Consider the following 14,175-nt stretch of genomic DNA (forward strand, 5'->3'; position numbering starts at 1 on the left):
AAAACAGGGCAACAATTTTCTGTTTCAAGTGGTTTTGGCCTATTCAGCCAGCCTTGGGGTGCCACAGAGCTGGAGTCTGAGCCTTGTGCATATCACAAGATTCAGAAATAATTGGAAAAAACAGAAAAAATTATTGTTGCTAATATAGTCAGGAGAGTAACACTAGAACCCAACTGCAATGACTTGCAGAAATATCTGTCACAACTTCAACAGCAATTAAAACATCAGAAGAAATTGAATATAAAGAAATTTAGAAAGAGTTGCCTGTAGTAAGAAGAAAAAAACCCCAAACCAACAAAAACCTTCCCAAACCCCCAATCTAGACACTGTTTAGTGCCAAAATAGTTAGGTTCATGTATGGCATAGTAACAATAATTAGGGTGAAAAAGCCCTACAAAACACAAAAACTGAAACACAACAAAAAAACCCTGGCAAATATTCTGTGGTCTAAAATACAGCAAATAGCTCTAGACCCTGTCTGACATGCACAACTCACACAAACAAGTGGTAAAAATCCCAAACCACCCACAGAAAAAAGAAAACCCTCCATCAGAGATGGAAGGATCTCTGATACTGCCATCATCTGATTTAGCACCTATAGAACATTACCCAAGTATGGGCACTGACTGTCGTATATTGATGAACTCATACGGGTGAAGGTACAAGGGCAAGAAAGAAATCAAAAAACTTAGCAGTGCTCCCATATGGGAAGAAATGTTATTGATATTACATATTACAATGAAATTCAAGGCAAAAGCAAAGATAAAGTCTCCTCAGTGTAAAAAAATACAGTCTTGAGGAAGGAAGAGAATATTTTATAATATGTTATGCAAATCAGTAGTAGAATGGAGAAAGAAATAGCCCCTGTCACTAACAGTACAAACTCTGAGGATGTTAATGAGGCAGATTTGAAACAACTACAGAGGTACTTTCACTCAGTGGCCAATTCAGCTATGGAACTTGCTGCCACAGAAATTCACAGAAGTTAAAAGCTTCCACAGGTCCATAAGCAATGAACAAATTCACGGCAGAAAATAATTACTGAAGGCTATCAAGAACCAAGCTCCTACCCCTGAAGCAGAAAGATCTGCTCTGGGGTGGATGGAGGCTGGAAGCACACACTGGGTAAGTAAGTGTCCTCATGTGCTTCTCCTGTTCTCCTGCCATTATTGCTATTGCTAAATGAATGAAGCTGTTTTCTTTTATAGATGACTATTTAACGTTTCCCACAAGCAGTTATAAAAGCATTCTCTCCTACAAAATAACGTATCACATTCTTTTCAATGTGAGTTTTAAAGCAAGCATCTGTCCTAAGATCAAGACAATGCAGTACCACTCCTTTGCAATGCGTTAGATAACTGAAATAATTAAATTACACCATAGATATGCATCTTCAATAATCTCTCCTGATGGCAAGAAAATAATTTTCCTATTAGACTTTGTGAAATTATAGCTCAGTATAATTACAGCTACACGGCCCTGCAGTGACCTTAAGTGAAAAGCTTCATTCCTGTTTTCATTATTAAGTTTTAAGTAGGCTGATAATTGCTGTCACTGAATTATTCCTTGGTGTTATTACTTTTTTAACTTGTTTTTTTAGCATGAACTGCTCCTTCTGTTTTTTTTTTCGAGGTCAGCTTTGGTGTGATGCTGTAATGACGAGAACAGATCCCTTTATCACATCAAAAATACACTGAGCAGCATTTGTCTCATTTTGCTTCAGCTTTTGAAACCATGAGGGTCAGAATACAGTAACATTTTCACCATAGCAGCTGGATTCACATGAAAGCAAAGCATCGTTCAAGGCATAAATCACAAAAAGAAAAAATGGAAAAGAAATCTGTGCCTTAATGGAAAACAGGAAAAAATACTGGCTGGTGTTTATGACTCAGAAGTTCTATTATAGAGACATAATTTATGATGATGTTGAAACCAGTTAGGCTTCAAAATAGGGTAGCAATTAATATGGCTTTGATGAGGACAGAAAAGGAAACAAGTGAAGTGATTATCTTTTTTTTTTCTTTTTTTTTCCATGGAAATTGGTTTCTGAAATAAAGTAACCCTTCAGGTTAACTATTGGCAAGTTTTATTTGGTATCTCATTAATGGGACCAGCTCATCCATGTCTGTTCTCACCCCTGCGCCTCCAACTTGTGAGCTTTCCTGTGAAAAAGCTATGGGAGCATCACTGAAAGTAAGAGAATTCAGGGTTTCTTTTAATTTCCTTTTATTTATATCAGAGCACCAAATTTGGAAAATGGGGCATAGTCACTCGAGATTCAACAGGCTGCTTTTCCTACTGATAAACTCCAGTTTAAAGTCCCAGTTAGCCACAATATAGGATTAGAGAACCTAAAATGACAACCATCAGAATGTTTTCTAGCTGAATTACACAAGGGGGGAAAGCCTCAATCTCCATTTCTGAGCCCAGTCTCACATTTAGCACAGAGTGCAGCAGAGTAGGATCATAAGCACATACTGTGGGGCTCCTCTGGCTGCTAAGTCTTTCAGCAGGGACCATGAGAACTAGGGCAGACTGAGAAAATTAATTTTAAACTTATAGTTTTGATATTTTTCCTTCTAATTGCCCATCTTCTGATCCTCAAAATATACCGAAAACCTATGAATAAATATTCCATTCATTGTCCCATTAAAACTTCATTGTAGTCTATACAAATAATAATTGCAGATAATAGTTTACGTTGATAGATAACACTTTATTCATAGAATGATAGAACGGTTAGGATTGGAAAGGACCTTAAGATCATTTAGTTCCAATCCAAATTTGTGTTGCTGCTTTGTCCAATATGAGGTTTAATAAGACTTCACATGGCACATCCACAACCACAACATCTCTTCATCACCCTGTTGTGGCCATTAGGCTGTGAAAAGAACCACCAAGTTCTCTTCTGTCAGGCTTTCCCTGGGAGTACTAAGCTCAAACAGCAGGGCAGCCTCTACCTATCAGCAAACCATAAACTGTGTTTAACTCTAAATCTGAGCTAAGCCTGTAGCAGCTCACCTGAAAACTTTGAAGCAGGGAAGAACAGCCAGATTGCAGGGATGCACAGCATATTCTGACTTTAGTAATTCAATGACCTTTGCTAAGAAGTGCCAGGATCAGTATGAGAGCATTTTGAGGGCCAGGGCCTGATAAAGCCTAGCTTAAGGACAAGTTTTGATTTGCGGACCACTCAATTTTGCATGGAGAATGAAGCTTCTATACAGCACAGGAAACTCGTCAGGAAGAGAGGAAAGACAATGCAGTTAATAAAGAAAAAAAGAATAAATAAGGATCAAGTATTATGAAAAGCCAATAGAATGGAAGACACTGGAATAACTATACCAAAAGGGAAGAAGAATATACACAGCTTTGTTCTGATTATGGCTGTCTGTTACAGGGAGATCAAGGCTGAAACCTGCTGAAGTCTTTGATTCTTTAGCTAGAGAGAAATATTCAGTCTTTGGCTCATTGGGGCAACAGAACAGCTGTTTTTCAGCTCTAGTTGCATGACTTCAGTCTCACCACAGAGTGTCACCCTCCACCAATTATACCGCAGCAACTCCTGCTGCACTACAGGAGGATAGAGTGGAGTGGTTGAAGTGGAGGGGGATGAAGCTTTGCTCCAGCCGTTGAGTACAGAGGTGCTGAAATTGAGCAATATTTCACTTATTACTAACAAATCAAAACACACACAAACTGGGGACTGGTTCAACCATTTTAGCTCTACAAATGCCGTGAAATGCTTCACAAGAAAAACAAAGCAACCAACAGTTTAGAACCAAATTTTATTAAAGAAAAACCTGTAGTGCAGGTTCTCAGGACAATTGCATACCTTTGGATGCAGTGGAGTACACAGGTATGTATACAGTAGTTTGCCTGCTACATGTTGAGAAGCTGAAAGAGACTGTGATAATCTGTACTGCACAGTTCATCACCATCGTTAAAAGTTGCCAAAGACTTGGTTGTGGATCACTAACAGATACTTGGTTACGTGTGTGCACTACATATTGCACAAGACTTTTGATTTAGCTATTGATTGTGCAGTTGAATCACAGTTAAGTGTTACATTAAGCATATTCAAACATATATTTCTTGGGTTTTATTTGTTTTGTTTTGTTTTTTTTTCTCAAAAACAGCACGTCACTACAAAACTGCCATTAAATGTTACATATTTACAAAAATATACAAATAGCATTTTTCCCCATTTATGACAATGACCAGTTGTGGATTCATTTCATTCTTCCCTTGAGCCCTGATACCGTATACAAAGAAGCCTGCTCGAAGTCAAGGTCTCCTGAAACAAAATTAGGAAAAGGCATGTTCTGTTTTCACAAATACTAGAATGCACAAAGGCAGAGGGAGAGGACTGTGTAGTCACGTGTGTTGAAGGGATGGACTATAGCATACTGATGACTACTAAGAGCCTTTACAAGGACTGGAAGTGCCCCTTTGTCAGAAATACAGTTAGAAACACAGCATTAAACTTTTACTGATGATATTCTGGAAAAGCAGTTAAGAGCATCTAAAAAACTATATTGGTTGTATTTAGCTGACACCTATCCAAAGTACTCTCATGCTAACCACGGGAATAAGAGTTACAGGTGAAAAATCAGCTGGTCACCTGTGTGAGTACAGATGCAGCAAGATGAAGACTGATTTTAGCCTGCAGATGCATCTCAAATTCACTGTGGGTGAGCACCTTTCTTCCATAACACAAAGCTGAACCAAGAAGGTCTGTGGAACTGCATGGTCATAATTTAGGGCAGAATTTAGCTCTGCAATACCAAATAAATAAAGCTCTACATGAACAACAGGGAAGCAAGAAATACTTTGTGAATCTTCAAAAGAATTATGTCTAGTTCTTACTTTACTGGCTTTCGTACCTTTACCAAGAACTGTAGCTCTAATTAGCCAAAAAATATGATTTGGGCTTGGTTTAATTACCATTTTTTTCTCCTGTTGTTCACATGGGTAATGCCAGAAAAATCTATACGATTTATCTGTTTGAGTCTGAAATGAGAGCTTTTGGACTCACCTGTGCTTAAACAGGCACAGATGCACTGTAAATATACCAGCATTAATCCTTTGTTCTTAAAATGGTAAATTCTCCCACTCCAACTCTCATTATCTTTCAAAATCTTCCTCCAATACTTAATCCAGGGTAAACTGATGTTCCTAGTACAGCTTCCTAAATACAGAGCAATGATGCTACGATAATTTCATGTAGGTGAAGTTGGACGTTAGTTTATGCCTCCTAAAACCACACTTGCAATATACTATAGTGATACTCTTTAGAACCACCTCCCTTTTGCAAAGAAGCATATCTATAGTTAATGAAAAGGTAAGTCACAGTAACTGTACATACTTATATTTATAACTGGTAAGTAAAGAACCAAAGTGGAAGCTTCCCACAGTGCCTTGCCAGCTGACCAAGTTCCCCCCACATCTTCCAATCTGTTATTTCTTTGCAATTTTTTTCTTGTACCTTTTCCTCAGCCACACAGAAGAGGATAAAAACGAGTTAATCCCCTTTTAACATCAACCCAACTGGCAGAGCCACAATCAGAGAAAAGCAGCTCTTAAGAAACTGGGATCAAGAGCAGAGAATTTAAGTATACTTCTCCATTTGATTACGTTTTTCCTCCAGAGCCTTCTGCACTGCAGCAAGAGCAGCCCATGACTTACACCCATGAGAAAATAAATCACAGCTCTTCAGTGACAAATACACAGAGAGCTGCACTCAAATGCCTCGTGTGTATGTGAAACGGAGGAACACTGTTCCTAAAATTAAATTTTCTAGTCACATATTCAGTGAACCCCAGTGGCTGATGTTTACCCTCAGGAATACTGTACCAACTCCATTCATTCTCTCTAAACATCGCAAAATTACAGCTCACAGAGGGATTCTAGCAAATTATGTTTAAGCAGTATAAATCCAAGACTCAGATCCTATAAAATAATTCTTCCCCCTTGTCTCCTAGCTCAGTGCTGTGCTAAGGGAAAAACAATTAGCAATGCCCTACAATCATCTTAGAAGTAAACCTACATTGGAGCTACCTTTGGAGTGCACATACGTCCATCCTGGCTCCTGGGAAGCAACCTCTTTTCCATGCACCTCAAGTGGGATGTTGCTGGTGAGTCAGACCCCTCTTAAATTATAGATAGAAATGCTGATAATTTCACATGTTCCTGCTGCTGCCTAGATTAATGGCTTAAAGTCTCTGCATGCAACCAACAAAATGAAAATAGTTGCCATTATGAATTAAAGTAAGCTCCAAGGCTTAAGCAAAACAAAATCAACAACTCATGGCAGATCATACACAATGGTAACACTGATTCTCTCACAGCTTTCCCTTGCCCTGTTCAGTCTTGTGCTTCCCTCCCTCCTACATCTCTTATATACTCCCTCTCCAACACAGGCTTTACCCTTCGAAGATACCACTGAGCTTTTCAATTATCTTATTTCCATTAACTTCTTCAAGCTATTCAAACAAGGAGATTCTGCCAAACCTATCCGGTGACTTTGCTTAAACTTGTATTTTATGGAACTTGAAAGCAATCCATTTGCCTCCAGGAAAGTTGTATACAGACAGACCTGTCCCACGAATCTGACAAGTCAAATTGCTCCCAAGAGGAATGATCCCTGGTCCTCCTCCTCTATTAGCAATGGAAAGTCTTTACCTCAGCTATTCTTCAGCTTCAGGTTGTAACAATTTATCTAATAGACTATGCACTAGCTTGGGCTCCTATTTCCCCTATACAAATGCAGCCCAATGGTTTGCCAAAAAGTCTCTGCCCAACATTGCTGCAGTTCTTTACTTCCCAGTCCTTGCTGTGCTCCAGGGAACACATGCCAATACCACATCTTACCCCATAACCTAAAGTAAGGCACGAAGAGGCATTTGGGAGATAATGTCTATAGCAGTCTGTCATTTAAATATGCATTTTCCACTACAGACTGACAGCAAACTCAATATATACATGGATGAAAGAGGAATGCTAGTTATGTATTCTTCCTGGGGGTACAAGACTCACCCATATCACCAACTAGAACTATGTGCTGTCTGGGACAACCAGCTGAGAGAAGTTCTGGAAAGGCAAAAGAGAAGAGTTCCAGAAAGATTTAGAGAAAATAACAGCAAAAATTAAGAGTTATAGGTTAGAAGAATCAAAAGTGGTAAAGAAACAGGAAGGATGGACTGAAGAGAGACAAAGCACAAGGGAACTACCTTGACTCAGATAATACAGTAGAGCTCAGAGGAGAGACAGGATGGGGAAGAGATTGCGATTCTGCTTTTTATCACTTTGGATACAGTACGGTGAATAGCCAAATAAAAACACAGAAAGAGAACATAAAGCAAAACAAAAAGCAAGGAATTAAAAAATGGACTACGCAGAACTCTGATCAGGAGAAGGAGGCAACAAACAGCTGTGCTAATGAAAAAGAACAAAAGGACAAAAAAGGGGGAGGGAGAGAAACAAAGAAAAACAGAAGAGAATGGAAATTCAGACTTTTTTTTTTTCTATATAGAGTCTCCAATTACTTAGCAAAATTTTGGAAGCATTAAACAATGCAGGTTACATCCCTGAAGCATTCAGCATCTCCAAAGATACATCCCAAAGAGGAGTGTATTTACAAGGAAATGGAGCTAGTGAACTGGGCATCTTCCTATGTGTGTGGTGATATTCTTTAACCTTAATTATTTAAATGTCTTTCTGTGAATCTGGAACATAAAAGTGGTGTATCAAAATATAATCCTTTAGACTATTTTTATCATTTGTAAACTGCTTATGTGCATGTTACTGATGTTTGGGGTGTACACTTCTCCTTCTGCATAGTCCTGACTATTCATAATCTATAACCAGAACATCCAAAACCCACGTGGATACAAGTCTGCTGCTTTCCTATAAGCTGCTCTCATTAAAAACCATCCCTTTCACCATTTCAGAAAGATTTCTGGTTTAAACTGCTTTAATTAATAAGCAAATGGAGTGAATTCCCACTTTTTCTTAAAAAAAAAAATAAAAAAAAATAAGCCAATTCTTGCCCTCTCTGCAAGAGCAGACACTGTCAGTAAGAACTAAATATAAGTTCAAAAGCTGGCTAAAACTAGCAACAAATAACATAAAAATACAAGACATGCTAAGAAAGTTATTTGGAAAGCCTGGCAACAAAGGAATATTATGTACATAGCATCATGTGCTGATGCTTCTGCTATTGCAGCCCAGCAGGGCTGTAAGTCCACTGAATCGCAACAAATCGGTGTAAAGATGCAAATTCTACAGAAACTCAGAAATTAAGTTCAACCAATACAGCTCAAGTTTGTGTAATGATTTCAAGTGTTGCAAAGAAATAATTTTAAACAGAATTACTTGGGTAAGGTTAAGAATCCAAATATTTTTCAGGATTAGTAAATGTCACTTCTAAAAGAAAATCAACCTGCAAGGAGAGAGACAAAGAGTATGTAAATAAGAACTTGTATTTTTAGAGATAGTATTTTAAAATGCATTTTAATACAAACCATAACAGCTCTTTGATAAGGATTTTGTTCATATAGCTATATTGTTGCTCTACAGAGTACGTATTCCTAAGCCCTCCAGTGTTTTTGTCTTATGTACTGTCTTCCAGAAGATCACCTCAGCTACCAGCACACAAACCAGCTGAAAACAGTAATTCTGACAAGCTTCACATAAGGAAAAAAGGAAAAAAAAAAAAAGATATTAAAAGAATGAAAGTTCCTCACTTGGTCATACATGTCTCCACAATTTGTATTAATATAATTTGCTACTCCATTTAACAGAAGGAAAAAGGCTGGGACTGAAGACTTACAGAAATGAAATCTTGCATATTAAAAAATTATGAAACTAAGTTGCTGTAGGTATCAATTTCAGGTGGAAAAAATGCACAGAGGAATGCAACTCTTTACTCTTCACACCATCCTGAAGTACCATTACAGGTCCTTATTTCCCTGATAGTACATATAATCTTCTAAGCAACATACGTGAAAGATTAAAGATCTTGACAGATTTTAGAAGATTAAAAAATTAAAAGTGTCCATCTTGACATTTCCCAAAGACTGTGGGGAAACATTTTAGTTGCAAAAGCTAACTGTGGGTCTGAGAAATGTGAAAAACGTTACGTATATATCCATGACAGGAATAAGCACACATTTAATAGCGTTCAGAGGGCTAATACTGAAAGGAAATAAGGAACGTGAACACACAGACTTAACATTAGGAAAAACGTCTAAGCAGATCCTGTAACTACTTCTAGGCAATTAAGTGCTATTTTAACAGAAGTTAGACTTAGACTAGTAAGATTAGGCTGTATGCCAGTCTCGTAAAGAAAGTTGTAGAAGCAAAGTGCAATTGGGACTAGAACAGAGAAAAGGAGCCAGGAAGCAGCTTTTTGGACTGACTTAGAAAACACAACAGAACTTTGCATCTCAAAATCAATATTTATAAAGTTAAATGCTTATAAATTTCTTCCCAGTGGAAACACAGTATTTTGATAGAAATGTGCACATCTAAAAGTCTGAAATAAAAATGAAGATGGAAACAATACAGCGGTATCAATCAATATACAATAACAACTCCAACTGTCAGGGACTATGCAATGAAATAAAAATTTTAGTCTCCTTTTCCCCCAAAGTCTCATTAATGACAAATTACAAGACATTGTTTTATATGAAACATAAGAAAAATCCATGACTGAAATTGTCATCGATTCTATCAACTTAGCAACATTGTATTTGACTTGAAATAACACTAGAAATTCAAAGCTTATCAGAACCAGTGGTTCATCATCAAAAATGTTACTGCAAACAAATGCACGTATTTAATTTCTTAAGGATAATAACACCCCCCCCACACACACATTTCTTTGTTTTACTTGTGGAAGGAGGATGGAAACCATGGCAATTTCACACTACTGACCTCTATTAAAGAGACAGCATACAGGGATAGAGTATTCCCACAAAAGGGATGTCTCACTGGACCTAAACCACAGCTAAGCATCATAATCTGGTGAGATGAAATCTGCTTTGCACTAGTAACTACTAACAGCAAAGCACTGATTTGTCTGTCTGTCTAGAAGACAGTGATTTAACAAATCAACTACTTTATATGAATAAACACTTTACTCTTCTTTACGCTGGTCATTGAAAGTGGAGAACTCATCAAGAAGGATTTAATTCAATGAGAATAACCTACAAGAGTTCAAAGAAACTGGATATGAATTTGAGATAACATCTTGCCTCAGGCTGGTACCTTCTATTTCTTCACAGTTATTTTCACCACCCTCTTCTATAGGGTATAAAAACACGCATGATTTATATTGCTTTTATTTTTGGGGAATTACTTTACACTGTGTGTGGCTTTCTCCTAAATGTCTTCTGAGCATTTCTAAGCGCTTTATGTAGATGGACCCAAAACCACCTAAAATGTTCAGTGTCAAAAGGGAAAGCAAAGATAACAGCTGTAAATCTTGATGATTCTATTAGAATGCTGCACATCAGTACTGCTTGAAGCACTCTGAAAAGTACAGGGTGTTTTTGAAATTGCAAACACAACAGAGTTTAAGACCAGAAGATGTAAATGAGGCCAATACACTGCCAGTTTTGTTGGTTTCACTGTAGTTCAACATCAGTGTTGCATCTCACAGTACATCATGATAAGGCTTTGGACCAAATAACTGCAGAAAAGTAAGATACTGGTGTGTAACAACAAAATCACAGCCAATGTTGCAATGCTACCACATAACAATATGTTCCAATAACAGTTTTTAAATAAAATTACCTTTTTAAGTGATGTACCTCTTTTTTGATTATGCATTTTTCACATTTATACATAACTGCAGCTGGTTTCAGTAGAGTAAATACAAGTAAAACAAAGAAAGTAAATACAAGTAAAACAAAGAAAGTAAAACTATTAACAATTTATGCTCACAAAATTCTTTTACACTGGCAAACCTGAACAAGCAGTAACTAATTTAGCCTCACAATACCGCTGTGAGGGAGGTAATTACTGTAATCCCCATTTTACAGGTGGGGAAACTGAGAAACATACGAGTTAAGTAACTTGCCCAAAGTCTGGGTACAAAATCCAGGTATCCCACAGCCATCTTCTGTTTCTTAGACATCAAATCACCCTTCTTCATTAAAAATTCAACTGGAATATGTACAAATACTGCATGTGTGTGCATGCATGTGTAACTAGCATTTGTGCATAGAAACAGTTCCGTGTTTTTGTATACACGTGTATCAGGATTTTAGATACATATGAAAGATTATTAGCATTTGCTAAGATGCCATGGATTCAGTTCAAGATATTTGAAACCTAGCACTAGTGAGACTTTTAATTTAAAGATAAACCAAGACACTATGAGTGGGAAAATGGTAACGGTATTTTCTCAGTTTTAAAATAATGCATTTTAGAGTAATTCTTGCCAGAGAATCAAAGACTTCCTTTATTTTCCGCTGGGTATTGTTAACACAGTTATGGCAATACCATCATCTCTTTAGAAAACAGTGGTTTTAAGACATGACAAACCAACCTCACAGGAGTGCTGCATGAATCAAATTAATAAGCATCAAAAAACATTATTACAGGCACTATATTGTGCTAAGTGTTAATTAGAGTACCAAGCAGCTAAATATTCAGCCGTGTTCCAAAAGACTCCTATTACCAGAGACACAAATCACCCTGTATTAGATGTATAAAAGTACCTGTTAAAGCATAAACTAGATGTGTGACCTAGTTCCAGCAGTGTCCTTTGCTAGTGAGACAGAGTGGGAGAACAACCCCAAGCTAGAACTTCCATCCCTTGTCCATGACACTAATCTGCCACTCACCTGCCTTATACTAATAACCCACTTCAGATTTATTTCACAGGAACAAACTAGCTGTTTGCAATATGATTTTATTCTCTGCTCCAGCTCATTTCCACTAGAAAAAGCATAAAGAGCTGGTGAGAAGGGAAAGCCTCTGGTGCAACAGTCCCAAGAGTTTCCAACGCACGGCACGTTTTGCATTTGCATTTCTTTTCTGGAAACTCAGGTACATGTAGCACCCTGGATTTCTATAGAGTCTGGCACACAACAGTCAGCTAGAGCACTGCTTCTCCATAAGTCAGTTTGCACGGCGCTCTACAACTAAATAGGCAGAAAGTTTAGAAACTATTTTCCTGAGCAGTTTGCAAGCGCTTTTCTGAATCTTCACTCGAACTTTTCCAGTAGTTCCTTACAGTAAATTTATAATCTAGATATTCTTGTGCTTTACACATACATCCTGTGGGGTTTGTGAGAGCCTACAGCACTACACTGATTTATTACATCCCAGTCCGTTGCATTTGATGACAATATGCTCTAGGATACTCACAATTACATAGAAGAATGTCTCCAATGCATACGATAATTCTAGGACAGTTCTTTTCTGGTTTACCAGCATTTTGTTATTTTCTGTTTGTTTATTCAAAAAGATGTAGTTACCTATCTGTATCTTCCTTAAGTAAGACGGTGCATGAGCCTGTCACTAGCATCAGTATGACATTCAGTAAGTTAAGAATTATTTATTCTCTACTGAAGGCAAAAAGTGAAGAGATTATATAGGTTTCTGAGAGAAACATCCTAATCCCAGATATCTGTGACACAATAGAACACTGGATGTTTAAACTCATCACACCACAGCCTGTTTCCAACATGGCTCTATAAACCATACAGAAAAAAACAGCAGGGTGTGGATTCACTGCATTGCCATTCCCTAGGGATGCAGAGGTTTGTACTCGGAAAGTCTGGTCCAACTCACAAAATTCGGATTAGGAAACTCTGACCTGACATACAAGCTTTTCTGTAGGAAGTTCCTTCGGAAGCCCCACTGCCTTCCCTGCAGAAATCAGGGCCAGCAGTGGTATGGACTGAGTGACACCCCGTGGTGATGGAAAGGAAATACAAATCCCTAAATCAGCCTATCCTCCCCATGTCCTTCCGGACTGTGGAAACAACCCGAGTGGAAAAGATCAAATCAGGGTTTGCCCACCCCTGCCTGCAAGGGCAAGCAGCCAAGGAAAACCCCACAGAAGGATGCGGGTGGGAAGGGGATGGCAGTGCGCGACCCAGTCCTGCCTGGAGTAGAGCTCTGACCTAACTGGCACTTCTGCCCTTACAGGAAATCTATAAAAAATAACCATACAAAGAAAGCGCCATAAAAGAGGTATTTATGCTCTCTGGGAATGTAAAAAGAGACAGGCCACCAGCATGGGGTTGTACAGGATAACTCATCTGGCAGCTGCCATCGTACTAGGGGATGCTCACTCAGGAGACAAGAAGAGAGCAACTGAAGTGACTGTCCGCAAGTGAAGGCACCTGGTCTGGAAATAGCATCAAGCTGGTGTTTTTCTTTCACACAGGGTGGGACTGAGAGAGATACTGGTGCTGATGGTTTGTCATGACTTGCTACACTTACAAGAGCATTATCCTGTATTATAAGTAACACTTTACTTCCTCTAAGCCACAGAAGGGCCTAAGCCTAAATTCATTAGATTGTCTGACACATTTAAGTTAAGAGCTTGTATCAACTAGGAGTGCATTTGTTTCCTCACTCAGCTCTCTCCCAGTACAGAAACACTTGGCCTCCTAAAAAAAAACCATCATTGTGATCAACCAACCACCTGTTCTAGTCTAGTCACTTGTGTAAAAATCACCTTTTTAGGCTGAAAAGTCTCAACCCTTCAGCTGAATACCTCAAAAACATAATTAGAAAGTTACAGTCAATCCTTCTAAAAATAACCATAAAGAACTAAAGCATAAACAGAAAAGAAATAAGGTGGCATTGAAGGTGCCTAGGGCTACAAATTTGCTACCATATTTTGAGTTTCAGTTGTAATGAGTTCCCAGGCCATAGAGTGAACTACAAGATGTATTATCCTTCTCCCTCGGTAACCGATGATGGGCTTTTTTTTTCCACAGGACTGATAAGAAACCTCCTCTCCACCAGCATTTACAGCCATATTTGCAATTTTGTGACATCACCAGGGAAAAATAAAACAATACAGAGAAGAGTCTTTTGATTTTTGTGTTCAGCTGTAAATATCAGCTAACCAGGTAACTGTGCATCTCTCGGGAGTTGATGCTCAAAACCACGCCTGAGTGATTGCCTACAAAAATATAGAAACAA

At 38.2% G+C, this 14,175-nt stretch overlaps 1 protein-coding gene across 7 annotated transcripts in view; it reads right to left on the bottom strand.

Moving 5' to 3' along the window:
• Positions 1 to 10,905: 10,905 nt before the first annotated feature.
• The window catches only part of SORCS2 (sortilin related VPS10 domain containing receptor 2), a 545,361-nt gene continuing 542,091 nt past the window's right edge, over positions 10,906 to 14,175 (bottom strand). For all 7 annotated transcript variants that reach the window (XM_061369718.1, XM_061369703.1, XM_061369709.1 and 4 more), the window contains one exon: positions 10,906 to 14,155. In XM_061369718.1, the coding sequence (XP_061225702.1) occupies positions 14,091 to 14,155 (65 nt within the window). In that variant the 3' untranslated portion in view covers positions 10,906 to 14,090. The remainder of the gene's footprint in view (positions 14,156 to 14,175) is intronic.

The sequence above is a fragment of the Neopsephotus bourkii genome, unplaced genomic scaffold, assembly GCF_033783945.1.
Source record: "Neopsephotus bourkii isolate Nb327-2 ecotype Australia unplaced genomic scaffold, CSIRO-AGI_Nbou_v1 NB_144, whole genome shotgun sequence".
NCBI classification, from domain to species: Eukaryota; Metazoa; Chordata; class Aves; order Psittaciformes; family Psittacidae; genus Neopsephotus; species Neopsephotus bourkii.